This window comes from Bison bison, unplaced genomic scaffold (assembly GCF_000754665.1).
Source record: "Bison bison bison isolate TAMUID 2011002044 unplaced genomic scaffold, Bison_UMD1.0 scf7180017864063, whole genome shotgun sequence".
In the NCBI taxonomy this organism is placed as follows: Eukaryota; Metazoa; Chordata; class Mammalia; order Artiodactyla; family Bovidae; genus Bison; species Bison bison.
The window spans coordinates 4894992-4922460 of NW_011494635.1; the positions used below are offsets into that span (position 1 = coordinate 4894992).

The 27469-nt window shown below is 40.3% G+C and overlaps 1 protein-coding gene and 1 pseudogene across 2 annotated transcripts; both read left to right on the forward strand.

Moving 5' to 3' along the window:
• The first annotated feature begins 4999 nt into the window (after nucleotides 1–4999).
• On the forward strand, nucleotides 5000–21250 carry LOC104985985 (dihydrodiol dehydrogenase 3-like). 2 transcript variants are annotated; one of them, XM_010836386.1, is made up of 9 exons: nucleotides 5000–5114; nucleotides 7915–8082; nucleotides 8358–8474; nucleotides 9769–9846; nucleotides 10441–10563; nucleotides 11412–11521; nucleotides 12570–12735; nucleotides 18882–18964; nucleotides 21056–21250. In XM_010836386.1, exons 1-9 carry the CDS (start codon nucleotides 5034–5036, stop codon nucleotides 21096–21098), a joined length of 969 nt encoding a protein of 322 aa, XP_010834688.1. In that variant the 5' UTR covers nucleotides 5000–5033; the 3' UTR covers nucleotides 21099–21250. The 2 variants fall into 2 exon arrangements, with proteins under 2 accessions (XP_010834688.1, XP_010834689.1); XM_010836387.1 differs by lacking the exon at nucleotides 21056–21250 and adding an exon at nucleotides 19070–19373.
• LOC104985984 lies at nucleotides 6207–6657 on the forward strand (annotated as a pseudogene).
• Nucleotides 21251–27469: the final 6219 nt, after the last annotated feature.

The following is a 27469-nucleotide window of genomic DNA, read 5'->3' on the forward strand; positions in this document are numbered from 1 at the left end:
CTTCTCTTAGGTCCATGCCATTTCTGTCCTTTATCGAGCCCATCTTTGCATGAAGTGTTCCCTTGGTACCTCTAATTTTCTTGAAGAGATCTCTAGTCTTTCCCATTCTGTTGTTTTCCTCTATTTCTTTGCGTTGATCGCTGAGGAAGGCTTTCTTATCTCTTCTTGCTATTCTTTGGAACTCTGCATTCACATGCTTATATCTTTCCTTTTCTCCTTTGCTTTTTGCTTCTCTTCTTTTCACAGCTTTTTGTAAGGCCTCCCCAGACAGCCATTTTGCTTTTTTGCTTTTCTTTTCCATGGGGATGGTCTTGATCCCTGTCTCCTGTACAATGTCACGAACCTCATTCCATAGTTCATCAGGCACTCTATCTATCAGATCTAGGCCCTTAAATCTATTTCTCACTTCCACTGTGTAATCATAAGGGATTTGATTTAGGTCATACCTGAATGGTGGGCCTTAGGAAGCATTATTATGAACAAAGGTCGTGGAGATGATGGATTTCAAGCTGAACTATTTTAAATCCTAAAAGATGATGCCGTTAATGTGTTGCCCTCAATTTACCAGCAAATTTGGAAAACTGTAGAAAATGTCAGTTTTCATTTCAATCCCAAAGAAGGGCAATTGCAAAGAATGTTCAAACTACTGCAAATTGTACTCTTTTCACATGCTAGCAAATTAATGCTCAAAATCCTTCAAGCTAGACTTCAACAGTATGTGAGCCAAAGACTTCCAAGTGTACAAGTTGGATTTAGAAAAGGCAGAGATCAAATTGCCAGCATCCATGGGATCATAGAAAAAGCAAGAGAATTCCAGAAAAATATCCACTCCTCCTCACTGACTATGCTAAAGCCTTTGGGTGTGTGGATCACAACAAACTGTGGAAAATTCTTAAAGAGATGGTAATACCAGACCATCTTACCAGCCTCCTGAGAAACCTGTATGCAGGTCAAGAAGCAACAGATAGAATTGGATATGGAACAATGGGCTGCTTCAAAATTGGGAAAGAAGTATGTCAAGACTGTATATTATTGTATCCTGCTTATGTAACTTATATGCAGAGTACATCATGTGAAATGAAGGACTGGATGAATCACAAGCTGGAATCAAGATTGCCAGGAGAAATATCAATAACCTCAGATACGCAGGTGACACTACCCTTTTAGCAGAAAGTGAAGAGGAACTAAAGAGCCTCTTGATGAAGGTGAGGGAGGAGAATGAAAAAGTTGGCTTAAAACTCAACATTCAAAAACTGAGATTATGGCATCTGGTCCCATAAGTTTATGGGAAATAGATAGGGAAAAAATGGAAACAGTGACAGGCTTCATATTCTTGGGCTAAAAATCAACGTAGACTGTGACCACAGCCATGAAATTAAAGACACTTGCCTCTTGGAAGAAAAGCTATGAGAAGCTTATAGAGCATATAGAAAAGCAGAGACATCACTTTTCTGACAAAGGTCCATAGAGTCAAAGCTTTGGCTTTTCCTGTAATCATGTAGGATGTGAGAGTAGGACCATAAAGAAGGCTGAGCACCAAAGAATTGATGCTTTTGAACTGTGGTGCTGGAGAAGACTTGTGGGAGTCCCTTGAACTGAAAGAAGATCAAACCAATCAACCCTAAAGGAAATCCTAGTTCCAACCATGATATTTATTGAAAGGACTGATGCTGAACCTGAAGCTCCAATACTTTGGCCACCTGATGCGAAGAGCTGACTCATTAGAGAAGACCCTGATTTTGGGCAAGATTGAAGGCAGGAGGAAAAGGGCCAACAGAGGACAAGATGGTTGGAGGACATCATTGACTCAATGGAAATGAATTTGAGCAAACTCTGGGAAATAGTGAAGGACAGAGGAGGCTGGTGTGCTGCAGTCCATAGGGTGGCAAAGAGTTGGACACAACTGAACGACTGAACACCTCATTTTTTGCCTTGTAGACTCTTCCGTCATCTTCAGAGACAGCACATCACATCTTGGAATGTCTTTTCTAATGCTCCTATCTTCCCACCTTCTCTTTGACTACAGCCCTCCCAGGTCCCAGGACTTTGTGATTACACTAGGGTGACCCAGGTAATCCAGGAACATCCCCTGTCTCATGGTTTTAATCACCTTTGCCAAGTAGTTCCCTGACCAGGTTCAAAACCTGTGCCCCCTGTAGTGGAAGCACAGAATCCTCACCACTGGACCACCAGGGAAGTCCCAGGTTCAGAAGTTTTTACCCATAATTTCACCACATACATTTTGCACCCTTTTTCCTTACTTGTCTCCTTCTGAAACCCCTATCATGTGAATGTTTTTATGTTCTATTCCCTAGTTAGAGAAGCATTCTTAATTACTATTCTGAATTCTGGTAAATGATTTATTTTGGTAAATTATTCATCTCTATCTCTTTAGCAGATTTTTTCAGGTGTTTTTCTTATTGTTTCATTTGAGACAAATTCCTTTGTCTTCTCATTTTGCTTTACTTTCTCTGTCTCTAGGAAAAAGAGACAGAAAAAGTGAAAAAGTTTCCTGATCTGTTCTTACAGGGGTGTCCTTGTGTGGATGCATCCTTATGCAGTCTGTGTGCCCAGAGGCTTTGGGGCAAAGCTGGAGCTGAGGTGGGCAGGGTCACCCCTTCCCAGGGTGTGCTGGCAACTGTCACCTCAGTGGGACAGGGTGGGGGAGGCAAGAACCAGAGCCCAGTGTGAGCAAAGTCTTCTCCTGTGCTCGCTGACTGTCTCAACCCTACTGGGCCAGGTAGGTCTCAAGGGGCTGGAGCAGAAGCCATGAAGGTTGGCCTCAACTTAGTTCCACCCCTTGTAAGTGTGCACCCCCTCCCCATCCCTGATACTGGCACCTATGCCCCAGAGGGGAGAAGAGCTGGAGGAAGGTGTGCTGGAGCAGCCCCTGGCATGGACGGCTATGCATGTGGTGCAACCCTGGCACACTGGTCAGAGCTCCAGACTCTGCTCCTCTGGCCCCTCTCTGACGGTTGCCCTGCCCCATCCATACGTGCGTGTGTTCCTGTGTGTGTTCCTTTGTGAATGTGTTCATAGTTGGGTACTTTAAACAACTTGTTTAACAAACAAGGCAAATACTCTTGGTAGATTTGTCCCTTGTCATGATTTTCCTTCATTAGTTTGCTTGGTATGCTCCTCAGTTCAGTTTCAGTTCAGTCGCTCAGTCATGTCCGACTCTTTGCGACCCCATGAACTGCAGCAAGCCAGGCCTCCCTGTCCATCACCAACTCCTGGAGTTCACTCAGACTCATGTGCATTGAGTCAGTGATGCCATCCAGCCATCTCATCCTCAGTCGTCCCCTTCTCCTCCTACCCCCAATCCCTCCCAGCATCAGGGTGTTTCCTAGTCCTGGTTTTAGCCCAACAGGAAAACTGAGGGGTCTCAGTTCATTTCTGAGTCAGCATCTTGCCTGGCCTGTGGGCGGCTTTCTGATTCTGGTGTATTTATGACTGTTTTTGAATGCTCTATGTTCCTCCTCACCCAAATCCACACCCCAGTTCTACTCAGGGCTTTATTAATACTTGGTCTAGTCTATGTCTCCCCCATATTCCTTTGTCCTTTTCCTTGGCCCCATATATACATATATATGGGCTTCCTTGGTGGCTTAGATGGTAGAGAATCTGCCTATAATGCAGGAAACCTGGGTTCAATCCCTGGGTCGGGAGGATATCCTGGAGAAGGGACTGGCAAACCGCTCTAGCATTCTTGCCTGGGGAATTCCATGGACAGAGGAGCCTGGTGGGCTATTGAACACAGGGTCACAAAGAGTCAGACATGACTGAGCAACTAACACTCACTCCATATATATATAGTCCCCCTGCAGCTGTAATAGCCCCTCTAGCTGCTCTTCAGTTTAAGTTTAGAGTTAAGTGGAACAGACAGCAATCTCCAAACAGCCCCCAAGTAGGTTGGAACATTGCACACAGGTTTTCTGTGATCACTTTGGTTTGAGGGAGGCAACTGGGAGCTGATCAAGACTGCACTGCTCCAGACAGGAGGAGGGTACAGGTGAGTGATGCACAATGAAATTCCTTGTCACACTCTGTTCTGAATTTTTCCTAATTGCCTGTTTGCTACTACTACTTTGTTGCTGTCGATCTTTGTTTGACTGTTTTCCAGAACTCCTATGAGGTTTTTCAGCTGCTTTCTCTCTCTTTTTTCATCTTTCCTTGGGAGAATTTAGTCTTCCTAGCTCACCACTTTGCTGGCATCATAGTACATATTAAACTTTTGACTTCACAATATAACCATGTAGCATTGCATGATAATTTCCCCTACTCTTCCTGAATTTGTTATAATTTAAGTTGTTTATAGGTTATTCTTTTATGAGTAATGCTGAATAAGATAGTAAGTTAAGTGAAATATGTAAAATATGTATCAGTTACATTATGAGAGTACTCTAAAAGTTATATAACTAAGGACAAGGTATAAGCACTCGAAGTCTGTTTGCACATTGCATATGGTGTCCTAAAGCTATTAAGAGTTCACCTCCAATAAAGACTTTGCCAAATGTCTAGTTCTGGTATCCTGTTCAGGATGTCACCACTGTAAGATCTGTAGCAAAATAATTTTGCTGGTGGGAAATATGAAAAAGGAAATTTATGTTCTTTTGAAGTTTTAATTCTTTATTAAGGGATAGCATTTTGAAAAATCTTTATTAAACACTTTTGTATGTGAGTGTGTTTGTACTGTAAGGAAGTTGTTTCAATTGATGTTTGATTGAGATTGGCTTCATAATAGAAAAATAAAAAAGATTACTGTGTAGAGTTTCTTGTGCAACTAATGATTAATAATTGTTTAGCACATCTTATCATTATTTGATACTTAAGGTTATATTGATTAAAAAAATCAAACAAGTTAACTGATTTCAATTCTCTTCTTACTCTGTGGGTACTGGTTTAGTCATGCTCCTCCTACAACATATCAGCTAACATTGAATCCTGCAGCTGGGTGTTACCTTCCTGTTATTTATAACTCTGAGGGAAGAAGAAAAAAAAATCAGTCTGCTTACTCAGAGGAGAAACAGGCAATGGATCCCAAAAGGCAAGTGAAGCTTAATGATGGCCACTTCATTCCTGTCCTGGGATTTGGAACCTATGCACCTCTAGAGGTAAGAGTAGTGGTTTGGGGTTGAGGTATAAAAAATAGTGGATGTAACATGAGTGAAAGGGATGTGGGGTCTCAAGTCTTGAGTCCCCATGTGACACTAGGAAGGTCATCTGGCTCATTAACCAGGCTAGAACCATGCCCTATGAAAGAGGAGAGAGCATCCAGTCTCCACTCTGCATCAAGGTCTGAGGCTGTGCTCACCTGCATATTACTCTGGGTTCCCCTCCAGTTTCCATCTCTTTCCCAGTTTGGCAGAAGAGGTGAGACTTGGCCATCAAGATCACTGACTGTCAGCTGCTTTGTTTTGAGGGGGATTGCAATGGTGGGGTTTCTCTGTATATTTTATTAGTTTCAGAACACTTTTCTTCTTCCAAAAAGACATGATCCAGAGAAGCATTTGAGGTGAAAGGTCCTGAAGATGAGGTGACTGAAAAATAATGGGAGAGAATTGCTTTTCTACTGTGGGATATCTGCTCAGTTCCAGGGCAGAAACACTTCAGCTATATTTTTCCCTGTACTTCTCTTTCTACTTGGAAACTTCTTCTGATGGGAACTATAGTATCATTTGAGTGGGAGGAGGATATAACTGAAGGGATATTACTGAGGGGATAAACTACAATCTTACAAGCCAGGTTTTGCAGTGTGTTCTTGGGTTTCATTGTGTGTTTTTTTTTTATTAAAGTATAGTCTGAAGTGCCTGGGCATAAGTGGGGCTAGTGGACAAGTCTTTAGAAAGGAAGGCAGAAAGTTGGCTGTCCGTTTTTAGAGCATGTAATTTTCACAAGGGACTGGTCCTTAAACTTTGAGTCTCAGCTTTTTCATCTATAAAACAGATAGAAATATCCAGAGACATTTTGGAAACAGAAGACAGGACTTTGTAGGACTCAGGGGGTGAGGGCGAGGAAGGGTCCAGGCTGTCAATGAAATTCACTGGTTCATGGCTCAGTACATCCCCAAATGTCCGAGCATTTAAGAAAAACCAGGAGCAGACACAACAGAGGGAAGTTAGACCAAATATATATCTCCTTGAAATAGGAAAGATTCTGAATCACATAAAAAGAAACGGAGGACTTGTACTGGAGAAGGATTCCAAATGGGTCGCAGCCGCAGCCGCGCCCCACAGAGGTAGCGGAGGCAGTCCGGGTCCACATCCCGGGAAAGAGAACACAGACGCCAAGAAAGGTCCCGGTTCCGGGAGCAAGATCAGAGAAGAAGCCGCTCTCGCTCCCCACCCAGAAAGCGTTTCAGGTCCCCAAGACCACATAGATCCACATCTTCCCTTCTCAACTGAAAGAAAGAAGAGATGAGGAAAAGAAAGAAAGAGCAAAGAACGTCAGATAACTGAGAAGGACTTAGAGGGCAAAACAGAGGAAGAAATAGAAATGATGAAGTTAATGGGATTTGCCTCCTTTGACTCCACGAAAGGGAAAAAGGTGGATGGCTCTGTAAATGCCTACGCCATAAATGTGTCTCAGAAGAGAAAGTATAGGCAGTACATGAATGGAAAAGGGGGATTCAACAGACCTTTGGATTTCATCGCGTGAGAACTGAAGTGCTGAAGAATGATGTTTCTTCTCTCATCTTGATCAGAACAGTGGATTTTTGTATTTAATATGCATCAAAAACAGGATCACAGTCCTTCCTCCTTGTAAAGTAAGAAAATTTTATTTATGATGTGTGTAGTTCACTTACCCTGCCTCAAAAAAAAGAGAAGTTAAATATTACATTTTTTTCCTTTAGGAAATATCGTTTGGGGCAGTCATCAACCCCATTTTTTTGTCCTTATTCCTATAGAAACTGTATATGTTTTTCTCTTGGATGCTCTTTATGACTTTTTAAAATACATAAAAGTAATTTGGAAGTAAGTTTCTCAAATAAAGCAATACTTTCTAAAAAAAAAAAAGAAATGGAACATTTATTCAGCATTATAAAAAAAATAATCTTGCCATTTGTAACCACACAGATGAACTGGGAGAACATTAAACTAAGTGAAATAAGCCAGAAATAGAAAGATAAATACTACATGATATCTTTATAGGTGGATTCTCTAAAAGTGGAAGTTATAGAAGCAGAGAATAGGGAAATGGTGACCAGAAGCTGGTGTCAAGGCTGGGAAAAATGGGAAGATGTTGGTCAATGGTATAGACCTTCAGTTACAGGATGAATAAGCCTGAACAACTGGTGTATAGCACAGTGACTATAGTTAAGGATAATGTGCATAACTTGAGATTTTGTTAGATTAGATTTTAAGTCTTACAAACAACCTTAATAGTTAGCTATGGGAGGTGATGGATCTGTTACCTAGCTTGATTGTGGTGATTATTAACTATGGATTCTTATATGAGAACATCACTTTGTACACCTTGAATAGATACAGTTTTATTTGGTGCATTCTGTATGGTTTCACTGGTAGACAGAGGTCTCAAATGCTTTCACTTGGTTTCTTGCTGCTTTTACCAGGCACCTTATACCTTTGTATATAAGTATACATCTCACAATATAAATGCTACTCATGATTACAACTTAATGAGTCTTTTGGCTTCTAACAGCAAATTACTGAACCTGGAGGTATTCTTGGGTCCTCTGAGGTCAGCAATCAACCACTAGTTGCCTGGGGTTGAAGGGTTCCTGGGTGTCCATGGAATAACTTCCAGGAATGTTCAGGGAAACTTTCATGGGTTCATCACCACACATATAGAACTAACCAAAGGCACAGAGCAAAGTCAATCCTTGGGAAGATCAAAGCTTGTACCTTAGCAATCTCTTAATCATGTGGATATTCAACATTTTTGTTTATGTAGACTGCTAAGAGTGAATCTCAGGAAGTCACCCAATTTGCTATAGAGGTTGGGTTCCGCCATATTGACTGTGCTCATGTGTACCAAAATGAGGAGCAAGTTGGCCAGGCCATTCGAAGCAAGATTGCAGATGGCACTGTGAAGAGAGAAGACATATTCTACACTTCAAAGGTACTATGCATGTTGTGTATGAACATGTATGCAAGTGATTGTGCCAAGGTGACAATTATATAATGGGATCATTTGTTTGGTGATCTATGCTTATTGGTAAATTCCTAAAGTATTAGAATTTCCTGGTGGTTCAGTGGTTGAGACTTGGTGCTTTAATGCCATGAGCCCAGATTTGATCCTTGGTCAGGGAAGTAATATCCCACAAGCCTCACAGTAAGGCAAAAAAAAATATCTGAAGTATTATTAATAAAACTTGCGTTCTTTCATCTCTACAGCTTTGGTTAACTTCCCTTCGACAAGACTTGGTCCGACCAGCCTTGGAAAAGTCACTGAAAACTCTTCAGCTGGACTATGTCGATCTCTATATTATTCATTTTCCACTGCCTGTGAAGGTTGGAAATATGTGTGATCACATCAATTTTATTTCTTGTGTTAGAATGTGCATCAACTTGCATGGATGGTTGAATTAAGATTTGTCCTAGTAGGTTGAAGGGACGATTACACTAGAGTAGAATCTCCCAAACAATAATTTGTGATCATCTTTTTACTGAGTTTCTTTGAATCCCTTACATGCCTCCCAGAGAAAGGAGTTAATAATCTGAGAGTCTCTGCCAGAAAAATTTGAGGAAGTAGAAGCAGGCCAATTCTGCACACAGTCCTGAATATGACTCCTGAGTCCCTGGGGATTTCAAGAACCAAGAGTTTGGTGCAGCCGTGGTGAGCATGACACTGCCTTACATTGAACATGATGAGTTTCTCTTGTCTTTCACCCTTTCAAATGAGCATATTTGGTGGTGCTCCCTCTGGGTGCATCTAAACTTTGTTCCTTTACAAGGACTTGGGAGGGATTGCCTCCTCTCTTGCCTGACTTCATGATGAGGTTTGTAGACTGCACTTAGCTGCCAAGAATGGTTTACTGAGAACTTTTGATTTCAAGTTACAAAAAACAGCTCAAACCATCTGATGCACAATAGCTTAGTGGACTATGTAGATGACAAGTCACAGCCACAGACAGATTGGGGATTTGCAGTACTCTTCAGAAATGTCTCCTAATTTCTACTAATTTCTATGCCTTATCAGGATGTTACTCATGGTTTGCTTATTTTTTCCTGAAAATTTTCCACTGATGGCAAATATAACCTTGGGGCAGCTCAAGGTCCATGGCCATGAACATTTGAGACCCCTGATCTTCCACAATGGTCTCAAAGATCTTTGAGACCTTGATCTTCCACAATCCGTACCAACTTAAGGAGAGTCTTGCTGGTTCATGTGCCTGCTCTAGGGCATCTGATGCTCAGAGGGAAAAGGAAATCTAATTTTCTAGCCCAGGTCAAGGTTGAAACTTTTATTCTGGAAATAAAGCCATGTAACTTACTGCCATTCTCAGATCAGAGATATTTCAAGAGGGAAGTACAAGAACAGACAAAATTCACAGAAGTCACTTGAAGTCCTTTTTAGGACCTAGGAAAATTGTACTTATTACAACATATATTGAGTGTAAAAAAGTAGAATAAGCCTCCATCCCAATGACCTTGCTTACATCTCAATATGCAATCACTTTGCAAATATTAGTATCTAGAAAGTTGTAAACCTACCTCATGTAGGTTTAATCCTGGGTGCCTGGAAGCCTTGCTAAATGTGGAGAAATTATTTTTTGCATGTCTAAAATGACTGCTTCTATTCCAGCCAGGGGAGGAATTATTCCCAAAAGATGAGAATGGAAAACTGATACCTGACTCAGTGGGTCTCTGTCACACATGGGAGGTGAGTTCCAAGAGTAGAGAGTTAAAGGAGGAGCCAGGAGAGGGGAAACCTCCATCAATTCTGCCTGTGAGCATGGGCTGTGGGCCATCAGACTCAGCAGTTCATGAACTCTAAGGGATGTGATGCTGGGGTTGTGGAGAGGAAACCATTGCTGAAATGTTCACAGAGAGGAACAGAGGAGGAGAATCTGGGACAGTGAGACAGATATCTATTTCCTTCCATGTGATATGTGTTCTCCAGGGTTTTCCAAGGAGGAGATGGCAATTCTTCTTTTTGTGTCATGCAGCAGTTCATGAACTCTAAGGGATGTGATGCTGGGGTTATGGAGAGGAAACCATTGCTGAAATGTTCACAGAGAGGAACAGAGGAGGAGAATCTGGGACAGTGATTTCCTTCCATGTGATATGTGTTCTCTAGGATTTTCCAAGGAGGAGATGGCAATTCTTCTTTTTGTGTCATGCCATTCTTCCCCTCTTTCCTTCTTGATAATCAATGCTAATTCTTCTGGATGACACTTTTTACAGATTTTTTTCAGCTTTTATTCTTGTTCTATTGCCCATTCCAAGTGAATTTTCAGCACCCATCCATCCCCAGGCCCTGGAGAAGTGTAAGGATGCAGGGCTGACCAAGTCCATTGGGGTGTCCAACTTCAACCACAAGCAGCTGCAGAAGATCCTGAACAAGCCGGGGCTCAAGTACAAGCCCGTCTGCAACCAGGTGAGCAGCTCGGCTCCTCTCCCTCCTGCTCTTCACAACCTCCTTCTGCCCTGGAGCCTGATGTCTGTCTGTCCTCTCCTCCTGTTCATCTGACCTTTGTGGGTCAAAGGATTCTAGAGAGCAGAGCCTCTGTCTGGACTTTGTGAATGTAATCCATAACGATATCTCTGATAAAGTCTGGGTAGATAGGTGTGGACCGTTTCCTGGTAAATTGTGGGTAGAATCCAGAACTAGAGGAAGGAGGCATTTCCCTGAGATGGAAGGATAACCAGACGGAGGGTGAAAGTGGCTTGGAGCGAACTGCAAGCAGGAAGGAAGACCATGAAAATCTGGAATGGATTCATGTTGAGGTTTGACAGAAACCAGCAAAATTCTGTAAAGCAATCATTCGTCAGTAAAAAATAAATTAATAAAAAAAAACTGGAATGGGAAGTAATAAAAGACAAATCAGCTGAGATGGGTGTTAAGAGTTCATGTGGGGCTCTGTTGGCTGAATCCAAAATCTTTGTGGCTCAGTATTTATGAGTCTCAACAGGGAGCACCAAACAGAAAAATGTGCTGGAGATGATGGAAATCATCCAGGCTAGAGGGTTAATTTAAAGGCTCATGGTGATGCTAACATTACATGAAATATTTACTCAGAAACATTTACTCAAATGTAGAGTCCACCTTTTGATTATTCAATCTTAAACTGGTTTTCCCATCCATGTCTATCATAAAATTAACTGTATAAACACACTTTTGACTATTTCTCTCTTGGTGTTGGTATTTCCAGTTTACATCTTTTCTGTCACATTAATAATACCATTCCATATAATCTGACACTCTTCTCTGTTGACATTCTACAGGTGGAATGTCACCCTTATCTCAACCGGAGGAAACTGTTGGATTTCTGCAAGTCACATGATATCGTTCTTATTGCCTATGCTGCTCTGGGATCCCAACGTCTAAAAGAATGGTATTGAATCCTAATGAAGATAACAAGGAATTTATTTAAAATTAAATTTTTGATAAACTAGTTTAAATCATATATTACTCAGATAACTCATAGGCACAGGGGATAAGCAGGGAGGGATGGAATGAATCCTTCTCTTTTATCTTCCCATCACCCAGCCAATTTTTCTACATTGTATTAAATTGTTGACCCATCAATAACAAATGTCTGCATTAAAATTTATATATAATCCCCCAGTTGAGACCAGAGACACAAGCTTATATTATGATTTACTTATTTATTCAACTATGAACATGTTTCTAAAAATACATGTCTAAACCTCACATTGGAGAAGGAAATGGCAACCCACTCCAGTGTTCTTGCCTGGAGAATCCCAGAGATGGGGGAGCCTGGTGGGCTGTTGTCTCTGGGGTCACACAGAGTCAGACACGACTGAAGCAACTTAGCAGCAGTAGCAAACCTCACACATCTTTTATCTAAAATGGGGATAATAATATGTAACTTCCAGGTCTATCATGATAACAAATTTCAGTATGAACCATTTTTGTAAACATCTATAGAAAATTGCATAATATAAATAATGTGAAATGAATAGTTCTATTTTGGACTATTCAACTTGTATCAATACCTGTGAAAAGTGACAATTAAAAAAAATTTCCCAGTCTTTTTCCATTACTTTTTTTTTTGTGTGTGCCATTGTACAAACTTTAGAGCTATGAATGGAGAAAAACAACAAATGATAATTAAAAAAGGAAAAAAAAAATCCATGAGTTTGGCAGTTCTGGTCTCACTCAAACATGCATCCAAATGACTGGGAGAACTTTGTAAACACAGATTGGGAGGTGCCACAGTTGAGGTTCTGATTCAGTGTGTCTGCATTTAAGCTGGGAATTTGTATTTCTAACAAGATTCCCAGTAATGCTGATGCTCTTAGTACACGGACCACACTTTGAGAAGCACTGGTATAGGACATACTTGGTCTGTTTGGTAAAACTACTCACAAACTGAGTACTTAGTCTCAGCTCCTCAGCATTTCTGAATTTCCTTCCAGGGTGAACCTGGACCTGCCCGTTCTCTTGGAGGACCAGGTTCTTTGTACCATTGCCAAAAAGCACAAGCAAACCCCAGCTCTAGTTGCCCTTCGCTACCAGATACAACGTGGGGTTGTGGTTCTGGCCAAGAGTTACAACAAGAAGCGGATCAAAGAGAACATACAGGTGATGAGTGGGGCTGTGGGCAGAGGGCTCCTAAGGAATATCCTTCTCGAGGGTCATTCTTTGTCCATCTCTCAAGACTTTCCTTGAGTCAAGACAAGTTACCGGTTCTTCCCCATGCATGAATGTGTTGTGTGTGTTCCTGGTGATTTTCTCCTCCTGATGTGGCAACAGAAGAGGTGGCATGGCTGCAGAGGGTTCAGGTTGGATGGAAAACAGAGATTTTAGTTTCAGAGTTATGTCAGCCATTTATTCTATCATCTTGTACAAATGATATCTTATTTTCTTTGTTATCAGTTGATGAAATTGCATTATGTGATTTTTTTAGACCATTTGACCTGCTGTAACAAAATATCACAGATTGAGAGGCTGAGAAAAATTGAAATTTATTTCTCACAGTTTTGAAGCTGGAGATCTGAGTCAGGGTTCCTGTGTGGTCAGATGAGGGCCCTCATCCAGGTCACAGGTTTCTCTTTGCATCTTAATATAATGGAGGGGGCAACAGAGCTCTCCCAAGTCTCTTATATGAATATGCTATTTTAAAATCTCATTTGTGAGAGCTCCACTATCATGACCTTTGAAAGGCTCCGTTTCGTTTTTTTTTTTTAATAAATTAATTTAATTTACTTTACAATTTTGTATCGGTTTTGCCATACATTGACTTGAATCCGCAATGAGTGTATATGTGTTCCCAATACTGAACCACCCCCCCCGACCTCCCTCCCCATCCCATCCTTCTGGGTCATCCCAGTGTACCAGCCCTGAGCACCCTGTATCATGCATCAAACCTGGACTGGTGATTCATTTCACATATGATATTTTACATGTTTCAATGCCATTCTCCCATATCATCCCACCCTCACCCTCTCCCACAGAGTCCAAAAGACTGTTCAATACATCTGTGTCTCTTTTGCTGTCTTGCATACAGGGTTATTGTTACCTTCTTTCTAAATTCCACATATATGTTTTAGTATATTGTATTGGTGTTTTTCTTTCTGGCTTACTTCATTGTCTTGATGACTGTGGCTTTGTAGTATAGCCTGAAGTCAGGCAGGTTGATTCCTCCAGTTCCATTCTTCTTTCTCAAGATCGCTTTGGCTATTTGAGGTTTTTTGTAATTCCATACAAATTGTGAAATTATTTGTTCTAGTTCTCTGAAAAATACCTTTGGTAGCTTGATAGGGATTGCATTGAATCTATAGATTGCTTTGGGTAGTATACTCATTTTCACTATATTGATTCTTCCAATCCATGAACATGGTATATTTCTCCATCTATTTGTGTCCTCTTTGATTTCTTTCACCAGTGTTTTATAGTTTTCTATATATAGATCTTTTGTTTCTTTAGGTAGATGTATTCCTAAGTATTTTATTCTTTTCTTTGCAATGGCAAATGGAATTGTTTCCTTAATTTCTCTTTCTGTTTTCTCATTGTTAGTGTATAGGAAGGCAAGGTATTTCTGTGCATTAATTTTATATCCTGACACTTTACTATATTCATTGATTAGCTCTAGTAATTTTCTGGTGGAGTCTTTAGGGTTTTCTATGTAAAGGATCATGTCATCTGCAAACAGTGAGAGTTTTACTTTTTTTCTAATCTGGATTCCTTTTATTTCGTTTTCTGCTTTGACTGCTCTGGCCAAAACTTCCAAAACTATGTTGAATAGTAGTGGTGAGAGTGGGCACCCTTGTCTTGTTCCTGACTTTAGGGGAAATGCTTTCAATTTTTCACCATTGAGGATAATGTTTGCTGAGGGTTTGTCATATATAGCTTTTATTATGTTGAGGTGTGTTTTTTCTATTCCTGCTTTCTGGACAATATTTATCATAAATGGATGTTGAATTTTGTCAAAGGCTTTCTCTGCATCTATTGAGATAATCATATGGTTTTTATTTATCAATTTTTAAATGTGGTGTATTACATTGATTGATTTGTGCATACTGAAGAATTCTTGCATTCCTGGGATAAAGTGTACTTGGTCATGATGTATGATCCTTTTAATATGTTGTTGGATTCTGTTTGCTAGAATTTTGTTAATGATTTTTGCATCTATGTTCATCAGTGATATTGGCTTGTAGTTTTCTTTTTTTTGTGGCATCTTTATCAGGTTTTGGTGTTAGGGTGATGGTGGCCTCATAGAATGAGTTTGGAAGTTTACTTTCCTTTGCAATTTTCTGGAAGAGTTTGAGTAGGATAGATGTTTGCTCTTCTCTAAATTTTTGGTAGAATTCAGCTGTGAAGCTGTCTGGTCCTGGGATTTTTTTTACTGGAAGATTTCTGATTACAGTTTCAATTTCTGTGCTTGTGATGGGTCTGTTAAGATTTTCTATTTCTTCCTGGTTCAATTTTGGAAAGTTGTACTTTTCTAAGAATTTGTCCATTTCTTCTATGTTGTCCATTTTATTTGCACATAGTTGCTGATAATAGTCTCCTATTATCTTTTGTATTTCTGTGTTGTCTGTTGTGATCTCTCCATTTTTATTTCTAATTTTGTTGATTTGATTTTTCTTCCTTGTTTCTTAATGAGTCTGGCTAATGGTTTGTCAATTTTATTTATCTTCTCAAAGAACCAGCTTTTGGTTTTATTGATTTTTGCTATGGTCTCTTTTGTTTCTTTTGCATTTATTTCTGCCCTAATTTTTAAGATTTCTTTCCCTCTACTAACCTTGGGGTTCTTCATTTCTTCCTTTTCTAGTTGCTTTAGGTGTAGAGTTAGGTTATTTATTTTACTTTTTTCTTGTTTCTTGGGTAAGCCTGTATTGCTATGAACCTTCCCCCTAGCACTGCTTTTACAGTTTCCCATAGGTTTGGGGTTGTTGTGTTTTCATTTTCATTCATTTCTATGCATGTTTTGATTTCTTCTTTGATTTGTTGATTATTGTGCAGTGTGTTGTTCAGTCTCCATGTGTTGGGATTTTTCTAACACCATCAACATATACATTTCAGTTCAGTTCAGTCACTTAGTCATGTCTGACTCTTTGTGACCCCATGAACCACAGCATGCCATGCCTCCCTGTCCATCACCAACTCCCAGAATTTACCCAAATTCATGTCCATTGAGTCGGTGATGCCATCCAACCATCTCATCCTCCGTCATCCCCTTCTCCTCCTACTCTCAATCTTTCCCAGCATCAGGGTCTTTTCAAATGTCAGCTCTTTGCATCAGGTGGCCAAAGTATTGGAGTTTCAGCTTCAACATCAGTCCTTCCAATGAACACCCAGGACTGATCTCCTTTAGGATGGACTGGTTGGATCTCCTTGCAGTCCAAGGGACTCTCAACAGTCTTGTCCAACATCACAGTTCAAAGGGATCAGTTCTTCAGCACTCAGCTTTCATTATAATCCAAATGTCACATCTATACATGACTACTGAAAAAACCATAGCCTTGACTAGACAGACCTTTGTTGACAAAGTAATGTCTCTGCTTTTTAATATGCTGTCTAGGTTGGTCATAACTTTCCTTCCAAGGAGTAAGCGTCTTTTAATTTCATGGCTGCAATCACCATCTGCAGTGATTTTGGAGCCCTCAAAATAAAGTCAGCCACTGTTTCCCCATCTATTTGCCATGAAGTAATGGGACCAGATAACATAATCTTAGTTTTATGAATGTTGAGTTTTAAGTCAGCTTTTTCACTCTCCTCTTTCACTAAGAGGCTCTTTAGTTCTTTTTCACTTTCTGCCATAGGGGTGGTGTCATGTGCATATCTGAGGTTATTGATATTTCTCCCAGCAATCTTGATTCCAGCTTGTGCTTCTTCCAGCCCAGCTTTCTCATGATCTACTCTGAATATAAGTTAAATAATCAGGGTGACAATATACAGCTTTGATGTACTTCTTTTCCTATTTGGAAGTTTGGGGGCACAAAAATTATAGCAGCAATCTTTAACTCACAAACCATCATGGTTTTATTTTGTATTTCCCTGAATATTATAGGGTTTCATTTTTATACATTTAATCTTCTTGAGTTTCTCTTTGTGTAGCTCCTTTTCAAGACTTTGTCCACTTTAGCTAGGTTGTTTCTCTTTTGATTTATTTGTAGGAGGCCATAATTGTACCCTTAGTCACAGCTATACAAGAAACTCTCCCCACTTTCAGGATTTAATGCAGAGATCATTTCTGTGTCTCTTGATTCTGTGTTTTGACAATCAGCCTCAACTCAGCTCAGCTGCTATCCTCTTAGCTGGTCTTGCTCATGCATTTGCAACTCAGTGCAGAGCATCTCAGCAGTTCTGCTTTAACAGGTGGATATGACTCTTGTCAGAGGAGCCTGCATGCTTCTCCCTCTAGTTTTACATATATATTTGGCTAGACTGTGATCAACTAACCTGGTTATCACGTCAGCACAGTACTATGATCCATAGTCAGTGAATGGAAAAAAAAAATACTCTTCATTTATAGACTCAGAACTGACTCATCAATTCTGCCAAAGTTCACAGGTCCATCTAAGTCAAGGTCAAGTGTTGCTGCTGCTGCTGCTGCTAAGTTGCTTCGGTGTATGGTCCCCTAAAAAATTGTTTGTGTGTTTCCATTCAAATTTGCCCCTGAAGTACACCTAGAATTGGTTTTGCAATATAATATGAAAATGGTCACATATATGTTTGTTTGTTTATTAAATGGAAATCTAAGACAGCATGGATACCAAATCAATCTATCCTAAAGGAAATCAACCTTGAATATTCATTGGAAGGACTGATGTTGAAGCCGAAGCTCTAATACTTTGGGCTACCTGATTGTGAAGAGCTGACTCATTGGAAAAGACCCTGATGCTGGAAAAGACTGAGGGCAGGAGGAGAAGCAGGATACAGAGAATGAGGTGGTTGGATGGCATCACCAACTCAATGGACATGAGTTTGAGAAAACTCTGTGTGTTGGTGGTGAACAGGGAAGCCTGCCTTACCACAGTCCAGGGTGTCACAAAGAATTGGATATGACTTAGCAACTGAATAAAAACAACATATCCATATTTTCCACAGATTTTCATGGTAAACTCTGTCATATATAGAGAACCTATAAGTACATTTCTGGCCTCTTTCTTCTATTTAACTATTCAGTTTTCTGTACTGTGTTATTAAATTGTAAAATAAGTCTTATTTCCAGAATGGTAAATTCTTCAACCAGTTCATCCTAAAGGAAATCAGTCCTGAACATTCATTGGAAGGACTGATGCTGAAGCTGAAACTCCAATACTTTGGGCAGCTCATGTGAAGAGCTGACTCATTTGAAAAGACCTTGATGCTGGGACAGATTGAGGGCAGGAGGAGAAGGGGACGACAGAGGATGAGATGGTTGGATGGCATCACCGACTCAATGGACATGGGTTTGGGTGGACTCCGGGAGTTGGTGATGGACAGGGAGGCCTGGCATGCTGCAGTTCATGGGGTCACAAAGAGTCGGACACAACTGAGCCACTGAACTCAACAGAACTGAAGAATGTCTTGGCTACTTTTAATTAGTTCTTCTTTTATTTAAAATTTGGTATCACTTTGCTGATTTCTACAAGAGAATATGTATGTCAGTCTTTGATTCATGTTGCATTGAAACACTAGATAACTTCAGAGAAAACAAATTTCTTTATAAAACTGAGCTATCCATTTCATGATTATGATGTGAATTTTTAATATTTTAGATGTTCTTTACTGTTTAAACTTTTCTAACTTTATCTACAAAGGCATTTACATAAAGTTTCTTTTAGATTTATTCATAGATAAAGAGTAAGTTTGATATCAGATTCTTGGATAGGCTTTTGCAAGGAAGACTCCTCCCCACATGGCCTCAGTGCAATGCTGTCACACTTAGGGCATGTTGGGGAGTGTGAAGCAGTCTAATGTTTGTTCAGGTGCAGGTATTGAGGCAGGAGTTTTCAAAGACAAAAGGGTATTTTAGTACATTTCTTTTCTGTCTGAAGTGATTCACTTAGAAAAATAAAGGACTGATGCACTGTAATGTTTGTGAGGTGAACAGAGAAAGATGTGTGGGAAGGAGAGGTGAGAACTCAGCAGAGGGTCCCAGGCTTAGTCACCTGGAAGCTGAGGACAGACACGGCTTCCCTGTCCCCTCTATTGTCCCCATCCAGCTGGAAAGTCCTCCAGTTCCCAGGGGGAGGCCATCTTCTTGTGGGAAAGGTAATGTGATTCTTCTTTCCTTCCAGGTGTTTGACTTTGAACTGACTCCAGAAGACATGAAAGCAATTGATGGCATCAATAGAAATATAAGATATTATGAATTTCTGCTGTAAGTGACTTGCAGATATTTCACATACATGGTTTTTTTTTTTTTTTTTTTGCTGTAGCAGGCAGATCAGTAGGGCAACTAAGCTTTTTAAAAACTTGATTCTAGGAAGACAGTCCTGATTCCAGCATAGAAGCCAACCAGAGTCTTCCTGCAGACCTCAAACCAGAGGTTTCCTCCTGGGCTCTGTCTCTGACCAACAGAAATGATTGGGACCTAGGACAGCCCATCAGTAAAATCCTCAGAGTTTACATCGTGGTAATTTCACTACTTTGTGCCCCTAATCCCTGTGCCTGGTGCACCTCCTCTCAGGGCTGAGGGACCCAGTAAACACAGAGGGCACAGTGCCAGCAGCCCACTATTCTTACAGGGACCTGTGAGTATGTTTAATTCTTTTTACATCAGGATAAAAAGGTTATATTAATAAAAACTGTATAATGATTAAGCCTTTTTGGATTACATTCATGTTTTGTTGTTGTTTAGTTGCTTAGTTGTGTCCAACTCTTGGGACCCTCGGACTGTAGCCTGCTAGGGTCCATGGGATTCCCAGGCAGGAATACTGGAGTGGGTTGCCATTTTCTTCTGCAAGTTATCTTGCCAATCACTGAACCCATGTCTCCTACTTTGCAGGTGGATCCTTTATCACTGACCACCTGGGAAGCCCCCATTCATGTTATTCCTAACACAATGATAAAACATCTTGTTGACACTTTGTTATGGAGGAAGGTCCCATGAAGGCCAACCTGCAACAGTTTTGAGAAGTCACATGGGCCTGCTTCCCCGCCATCTCCTAAGGGTCTGGTAGATTTTCTCCCTTACGGGCATTTCTTCTCCAAGACACAATCCATTTTTTTCAAATTAATCTCTTCATTGATTTTTTTCCCTATTACAATTCCCATGTCCTCATCCTTGTTATCTCACAAAGCTGAATTACCCATAGATCATGAGCTTAACTGACCCTCCAGTGAGAGACTGCTGTGTCCTTAACAGGACACACTCAGGTAAGATCATCTGGGTCTCTCTGGTTTGAGTGAAGACTCACTGCAGTTTAGCCTTTGTCCAGCAGAAGTCCATCCCCTGGGGAGCCCCCACCTGCTTGCCTTTGACTTAGTCACTAACAGAATTCCAGCTGCCTCATTACTGCAGGAGAATGTTAGGATTGAAGAGACAGAAGAGAAATTTGGAAGGGAGTTTAGAGAGGAGGGAATGCAAATTATTGATACAGTGAAGATTTCGTTTGAAGGGAAAGCTATCAAAACTCTCCCTATTGTTTGTAAAACTATATCACAATTCTGATAAAATACATGATAAATGAAAAAAAAAGGTGAAAACTTACTTTTCTGCCCTTAAAGACTTTTAAGTATAATTCTATCTTCTCCTTCATTAGGCTGTGAATGGCTAGACTTATTCCTCTTTGTGAGCTCAGGTCAACAGCATAGCTCCTGGCACTTAAAATTGCTCAGAATGCACTTTTTAATGAATTGAATTGAAAAGGACAAATTGAATTGAAAAGGAAAAGTTTAAAAAGAAAAGTAGAAACATGGAGAAAAAACAATAGTTATACTAATTACTGAGTAACCAATGTTTTAATACATCATAAATTAAGAAAATATCAATGCCACTTTGTGCTGTATGATTATTCAGGTGACTGCGTATCTCTTCAATAGATTAGAATTTCCTTAATGAAGACAGTCTGTATTTTTGGGGGTGCTTGGTATCTGCTTATCCATGGATGTGAGAAAAAAGAGCAGCTACTTTGTTTGCTATGATCCTTCTCATCGTCTAGAGACAGAAGTTCCACGAAGGGCGGGAAATGATCTCCAGAGTTAGCCCCAGGTCTTGTGCCCTCTTAAAATTGTAACCTGAGTCAAACTACCTGTCACTGTGGAGTGACGATTACACGTGAATGTTGGGACTGGACGTGCAGGTGCCATGTGCACATGGACCAGACTCCTGCTGTGTGTTTGTTGGGGGAGAAGGAGGGATGTATTTGTAGATTTTGAATTTTAGGCCATCCTGACTGCACTCACAGAGTAATGCTCTCTATGACAACATGACAGAATTAATAAATGAACCCTCCTCCTTCTCTTTCAGTGGTATCAGTCACCCTGAATATCCATTTTTTGAAGAATATTGATTCTCAGGTCTCACTGTGGTTCTTCAAGAATTTCTTGCTTCTGGGGCTGTGAAGAGGATTTTTGTATGTGGTGACGGTGCTTGAATGAAGTGTCTCAACTTTTGAAAATGCCTTTCCTTGTGAAATAAACAGTTCATGAAACAATTAAAACTTCAAAGTAAGAATGCTCTTTTTTTCTGATAATTAAAAAAATTACAGGAAATTTGGAAAGTAAAATAGAAATGACAGAAAATAAAGATAAGCTGTAATTCACCATTATATAATACTTTGGTACATTTTCCTTATAGAATCCTATACAAATTTGTGTGTATGATTATTTACAAATAATCTTGAATCTACATGTTGTATACTTTTCAACTTAGCATAATCATCTTGGTAAGCTAAAATATGATTTAAAAAATCCAATATTATATTTTTCTCTCTGTAAAGCAGCACATCTGATTCATTTATTTAATTTCTTAATTGTCTGACCATGCTTAGCATTTTGATAAATACTTACATATTTTACCATTCATTCATTGGTTGTCATTCACTCATTCATTCAGCAAAACTTTATTGAACATTCTTCAGTAAGACATTGTTTTATCAATATATATTAACTAAATGAGAAATCCTTGAGTTTATAGTCTAGTGGAGGATGGGACAGTGAATGTCATCAGGAGAATTTAGCTGTTAGAAATGGGTAGGTGTCTGTTGAGAAAATCCTGCACAATCTCTCACATTTCAGTCCATCTGTTAGGCAGAGACACCAACTACCTTTAATCCCACACAACTTTTCACTTGTACAAGAAACAGCCTTGAAACATAGAGACAGTGGCTCCTTGCATTTCTCTGAAACAGAAAACGTTAAGTCCAGGAAAGAAGAGTGTTCATGTAACATTTGAAGGCCAGCAAGTTGGCTGATGTGGGTGGAGTTTAGTGAGGGAAGAAGACAGGAGTTGAAGATAAGCCAGAGAGCCAGTGGGGCCATGGGGTCTGTGTCATGTGGGTTTTTGAGAGGTCTTTATTCTGAGAGAAGTGGAGAATGATATTTTGGTTTTGAGCACAGTAGTTACATGAGCTGACATGTTTTCAAAAAAAATCACTCTGGTTGTTATGCCTAGAAGAAAAAGAGTAAAAAGGGCCCTTTTTTAGGACTCTACAGGAATTTAGGTGAGAGGTAATGTTGGCTGGAACCACAGAAGGAGCAGTAAAGATGGCCAGAGGTATTGGAATAGGAACTTATTTTAGGGGCAGCATTAACTAGACTGCTAACATGTTGGACATATGGTGAAAGGTAAAGGGGAATCAAAGTTGACTCCAGGTGTTTGTGTTTAAGTAACAGGAAATGCAGATGCCATTTGCTCAGATGGAGACAATTCGGGGAATCTCATTTTTGTGGGAAGATCATGAGTTCAGTTATAGAAACTCATCTTTCAAATGCCTTTAGGTATCCAAGTGAAGATGTGTGCATAGAATTGGACATGCAAATCAATTACAGAAAAGTTTTAGACAAAATATTCATATCTGAAAATTGTTAAATATAGTCTCTTAAAACCATGTAACTAACCAGTCAGAGATATTACATTATACAGTGAGTGGTGTGGACAGGATAGTCAAGCTTCATGAGAAATAAGCATTAAGAAAATCCTTAAAAAAAAACACCCCAAAACTGAAGGAACCAGCAAAAGAGGCTGAAAAGGATCAGTGAGTGAAGTAGGAGGGACTGTTCTTACAAGGCATGTGAAATAAGTGTTTGAAGGAGAAAAGAGTCCAGTGCTTTCAATGGGTCAAGTAAAAGAAGATTGAAAATGCACCACTGGATTCAGCAGTTAACCTTGGCAGGATCAAGTGCAGCTTTGATAGAGTAGTGAAGGCAAACCCTGAGTAAAGTTGGTTCAAGAAATGATGTAGAGACCAATGTGGAACAGAGTATACACAGTTTTCAAAGACTTTGCTTTAATGAGGACCATGGAATCAGTCAGTCACTATGGAAGAAAGTGCAATCAAGAATCAAGGCTCCTGTGCTTGGGGAGATGACCACCTGCCTCTGAGGTCAGAGGAACATTCCAGTAAAGGGTAAAACTCATGATGCAGCAGATGGAGGTGGGGCTGACTTGAACCACATCTGTCTTAGTTAACGCTGCTGTTATAACAAATGACCAAAAACTTTGTGCTTTGAAACAACACCAAGGTATTCATTTATATATCTGGAGGTCACAAATTCAAAATACAGTTCTGAGGTCTAAAATCAAAGTGCCAGCAGGCTTGTGGTATTTTCTGGAGTTTGTAGGGGAAATCCATTTTGTTGCTTTATCCAGCTCCTAGAGAACAGGTCTTGGGTTGTTGGAAGAGTGTGTTTGCTAAGAATATAGCGTTCTCTTGGTAATATTCTGTTATCCTTTGCCCTGCTACATTTGTACCCCAAGGCCAAACTTTCCCATTACTCCGGGTATCTCCTGACTTTCTACTTGTGCATTCCAGTCCCCTATGATGAAAAGGACGTCTTTTTTTTTGGTGTTAGATCTAGAAGTTCTTGTAGGTCCTCATAGAATGTTCATCTTCAGCTTCTCCTGCATTTGTGGTTGGGGCATAGACTTAGATTACTGTGATATTGAATGGTTTACCTTGGAAATGGATTGAGTACCTTGTCATTTTGAGATTTCACCTAAGTACTGCATTTTGGATTCTTTTGTTGACTATGAGGGTTACTCCATTTCTTCTATGGGATGCTTCCCTACACTAGTTGATATAATCATCATCTGAATTAAATTCACCCATTCCCATCTATTTTAGTTCACTGATTCCTAAAAAATCCATATTCACTCCTGCTGTCTTCTGTTTGACTAAATCCAATTTACCTAGATTCATGGTCCTAATGTTCCAGGTTCCTATGCAATACTGTTCTTTAAAGCATCAGACTTTACTTTCACCACCAGACACATCCAGAGCTGGGTGTCATTTCCTCTTTGGCTCAGCCTCATCATTCTTTCAGGTTGTATTTCTCCACTCTTCCCTAGCATATAACATATGGGACACCTACTGTCCTGGCAGAGTCATCTCTCAGGGTCGTATCTTTTTTGCTTTTTCCTACTGTTCATGGGGTTCTCAAGGCAAGAATTCTAAGTGGTTTGCTATTCCCTTCTCTAGTGAGCCAAGTTTTGTTGGAACTCTCCACCATGACTCATCCATCTTGGGGGCCATGTATGGCATGACTCATGAGTTACACAAGGCTGTGATCCATGTGATTATTTTTGTTACTTTTCTATGATTGTGGTTTTCATTGTGGAGGTCATGGGATTGAAATTCTTGCTCCTTCTGTCTGCCTTGTGATGGATGAGGATAAGAGGCTACCTGATGGGAGGGACTGGCTGTGGGGGAAACTGAGTCTTGCTCTGGTGGGCAGGGCCATGTTCAGTAAATCTTTTATCCAATTCTTTGCTAATGGGTGGGACTGTGGTTCCTCCCTGTAGTAGGGAAAATTACTAGGCCATTCAGGCATGACCTAAATCAAATCCCTTATGATTATACAGTGAAAGTGACAAATAGATTCAAGAGATTAGATCTGATCCAGAGTGCCTGAAGAACTGTGGATGGAGGTTCATAATATTGTACAGTAGGCAGTGACTGAAACCATCCCCAAGAAAAAGAAATGCAAGAAGGCAAAATGGTTGTCTGAGGAGGCCTTACAAATCCCTGAGAAAAGAAGAGAAGTGAAAGGCGAAAGAGAAAGGGAAATACATAGGCAACTGAATGCAGAGTTCTGAAGAATAGCACAGAGAGATAAGAACACCTTCATAAGTGAACAAAGCAAAGAGATAGATTAAAACTATATAATGAGGAAAGACTAGAGATCTCTTCAAGAAAATTAGAGATACCAAGGGAAGATTTCATGTGAAGATGACCACAGAAAGGACAGAAACTGTAAAGATCTAACATGCTATGCTAAGTCTCTTCAGTCGTGTCCGACTCTGTGTGACCCCATAGACGGCAGCTCACCAGGCTATTCTCCAGGCAAGAATACTGGAGTGGGTTGCCATTTCCTTCTCCAATGCATGAAAGAGAAAAGTGAAAGTGAAGTCGCTCAGTCATGTCGGACTCTTAGTGACCCCATGGACTGCAGCCCATCAGGCTCCTCTGTCCATGGATTTTCCAGGCAAGAGTACTGGAGTGGGGTGCCGTTGTCTTCTCCAAGATCTAACATAAGCAGAGGAAATTAAGAAAAAAGTGGCAAAAATACACAGCAAAATGTACAAAAAAGGTTCTAATGACCTGGATAACCAGGGTGGTATGTTCAATCACCTAGAGCCAGACATCCTGGAGTGTGAAGTCAAGTGGGCCTTAGGAAGCATTACTATGAACAAAGCTATTGGAGGTGAAGAATTTCCAGCCAAGTTATTTCAAATGCTAAGGGATGATGTTGTTAAAGTGTTGCACTCAATATGGCAGCTAATTTGGAAAACTCAGCAGTGGAAAAGGTCAGCTTTCTTTCCAATCCCAAAGAATGGCAGTGCCAAGTAATGTTCAAACTGTTACATAAGTGTGCTCATCTCACAGGCTACCAAAGTAATGCTCAAAATCCTTCTAGTTAAGCTTCAATAGCAGATATACAAGCTGGATTTGGAAAAGGCAGAGGAACCAGAGATCAAATTGCCAACATCCATTTGATCACAGAAAATGCAAAAGAATTCCTGAAAAACATCTACTTCTGCTTTATTGACTAGGCTGAAGCCTTTGACAGTATGGATCACAACAAATTGTGGATACATCTTAAAGAGTTGGCAATACCAGACCACCTTACCTGCCTCCTGAGAAACCTGTATGCAGGCCAAGAAGCAACAGTTAGAATTGGATATGGAATGACAGAGTGGTTCAAAATTGGGAAACAGGCACATCAAGGCTGTATATGGTCAGCATGCTTATCTATATTACATGCAGAGTATATCCTACAACATGCCAAGCTGGATAAATCACAAGCTGGAAACAAGATTTGGGGAGAAATATCAGTAACCTCATGTATGCAGATGATGCCACCCTTATGGCAGAAAGGCAAGAGGAACTAAAGAGCCTTTTGATGTAGGTGAAATAGGAGAGTGAAAAAGCCAACTTGAAACTCAACATTAAAAAAACTAAGATCACAGCATCTGGTCCCATCACTTCATGGCAAATAGATGGGGAAACAATGGAAACAATGACAGGTTTTATTTTCTTGGGCTCCAAAATCACTGAGGATGCTGACCTTAAAATTAAAAACTCCTTGGGAGAAAAACTATGACAAACCTGGGCAGCATATTAAAAAGGAGAGATATCATTTTTCCGACAAAGTTCTGTGTAGTCAAAGCTCTGTTTTTTCCAGTAGTCATGTACTGATGTGAGTTGGACCATAAAGAAGACTGAGTGCTGAAGAACTGATGTTTTCAAACTGTGATGCCAGATAAGGCTCTTGAGAGTCCCTTGGACAGCAAGGGAATCAAACCAGTCAATCCTAAAGGAAATCAACACTGAATATTCATTGGAAGGACTAATGCTAAAGCTGAAGCTCCAATACTTTGGTCATCTGACCAGAAGAGGCAACTCATTGAAATAGACCCTGATGCTGGGAATGATTAAGAAAATGAGGAGAAGACGGTGACAGAGGATGAGATGGTTAGATGGCATCAACAACTCGATGGATATGAGTTTGAGCAAACTCTGGGAGCCAGTGAAGGGTAGAAGTGTCTGGCATGCTGCAGTCCATGCTGTGGTAGAGTTGGACATCACTGAGGGACTGAACAGCAGGAGAACACTCCGTTCTTGGTCTTGTAGACTCTCCCGCCATCTCAGAGACAGTGCATAGTGTCTTCGAGTCTCTTATCTAATGCTCCTGTCTTCCCACCTATCTTTGACTACAACCCTCCCAGGTCCCACATGTAAGGACTTTGTGATTACACCAGGGTGACCCAGGTAATCCAGGAACCTCCCCCTCTCATGGTTTTAATCACCTTTGCTAAGTAGTTCCCCAATCAGTTTCAGAACTTGTGCCCTCTGCAGTGGAAGCACAGAATCCTCACCACTGGACCACCAGGGAAGTCCCAGGTTGAGAAAATTTTAGCCATATTTTCATTAGATACATTTTCTTCCCCTTTTCCTCTCTCTTCTCTTTCTGGAACCCCTATCATGTGAATGTTAGTATGTTCTATTTTGTAGTTAGAATAACATTCTTATTACTGTTCTGAATTCTGGTAAATTATTAATATCTATCTTATTAGCAGATTTTTTTCCATTGTTTCATTTGAAACAGATTTCTCTGTCTTCTTATTTTGCTTAACATCCTCTGTCTCTATGAAATTAGGTGAAAAAGTTACCTGTCCTGGTTTTGCGGGGCTGTCCTTTTGTGGACGTGTCCCTGTGCA

Excerpts from the sequence above, each read along its gene's own strand:
- LOC104985985 (XM_010836386.1), top strand. The coding sequence starts at position 5,034 with ATGGATCCCAAAAGGCAAGTGAAGCTTAATGATGGCCACTTCATTCCT. Across the intron at positions 8,083-8,357 it reads ACATATTCTACACTTCAAAG|CTTTGGTTAACTTCCCTTCG; the intron begins GTACTATGCATG and ends TCATCTCTACAG. Across the intron at positions 10,564-11,411 it reads ACAAGCCCGTCTGCAACCAG|GTGGAATGTCACCCTTATCT; the intron begins GTGAGCAGCTCG and ends GACATTCTACAG.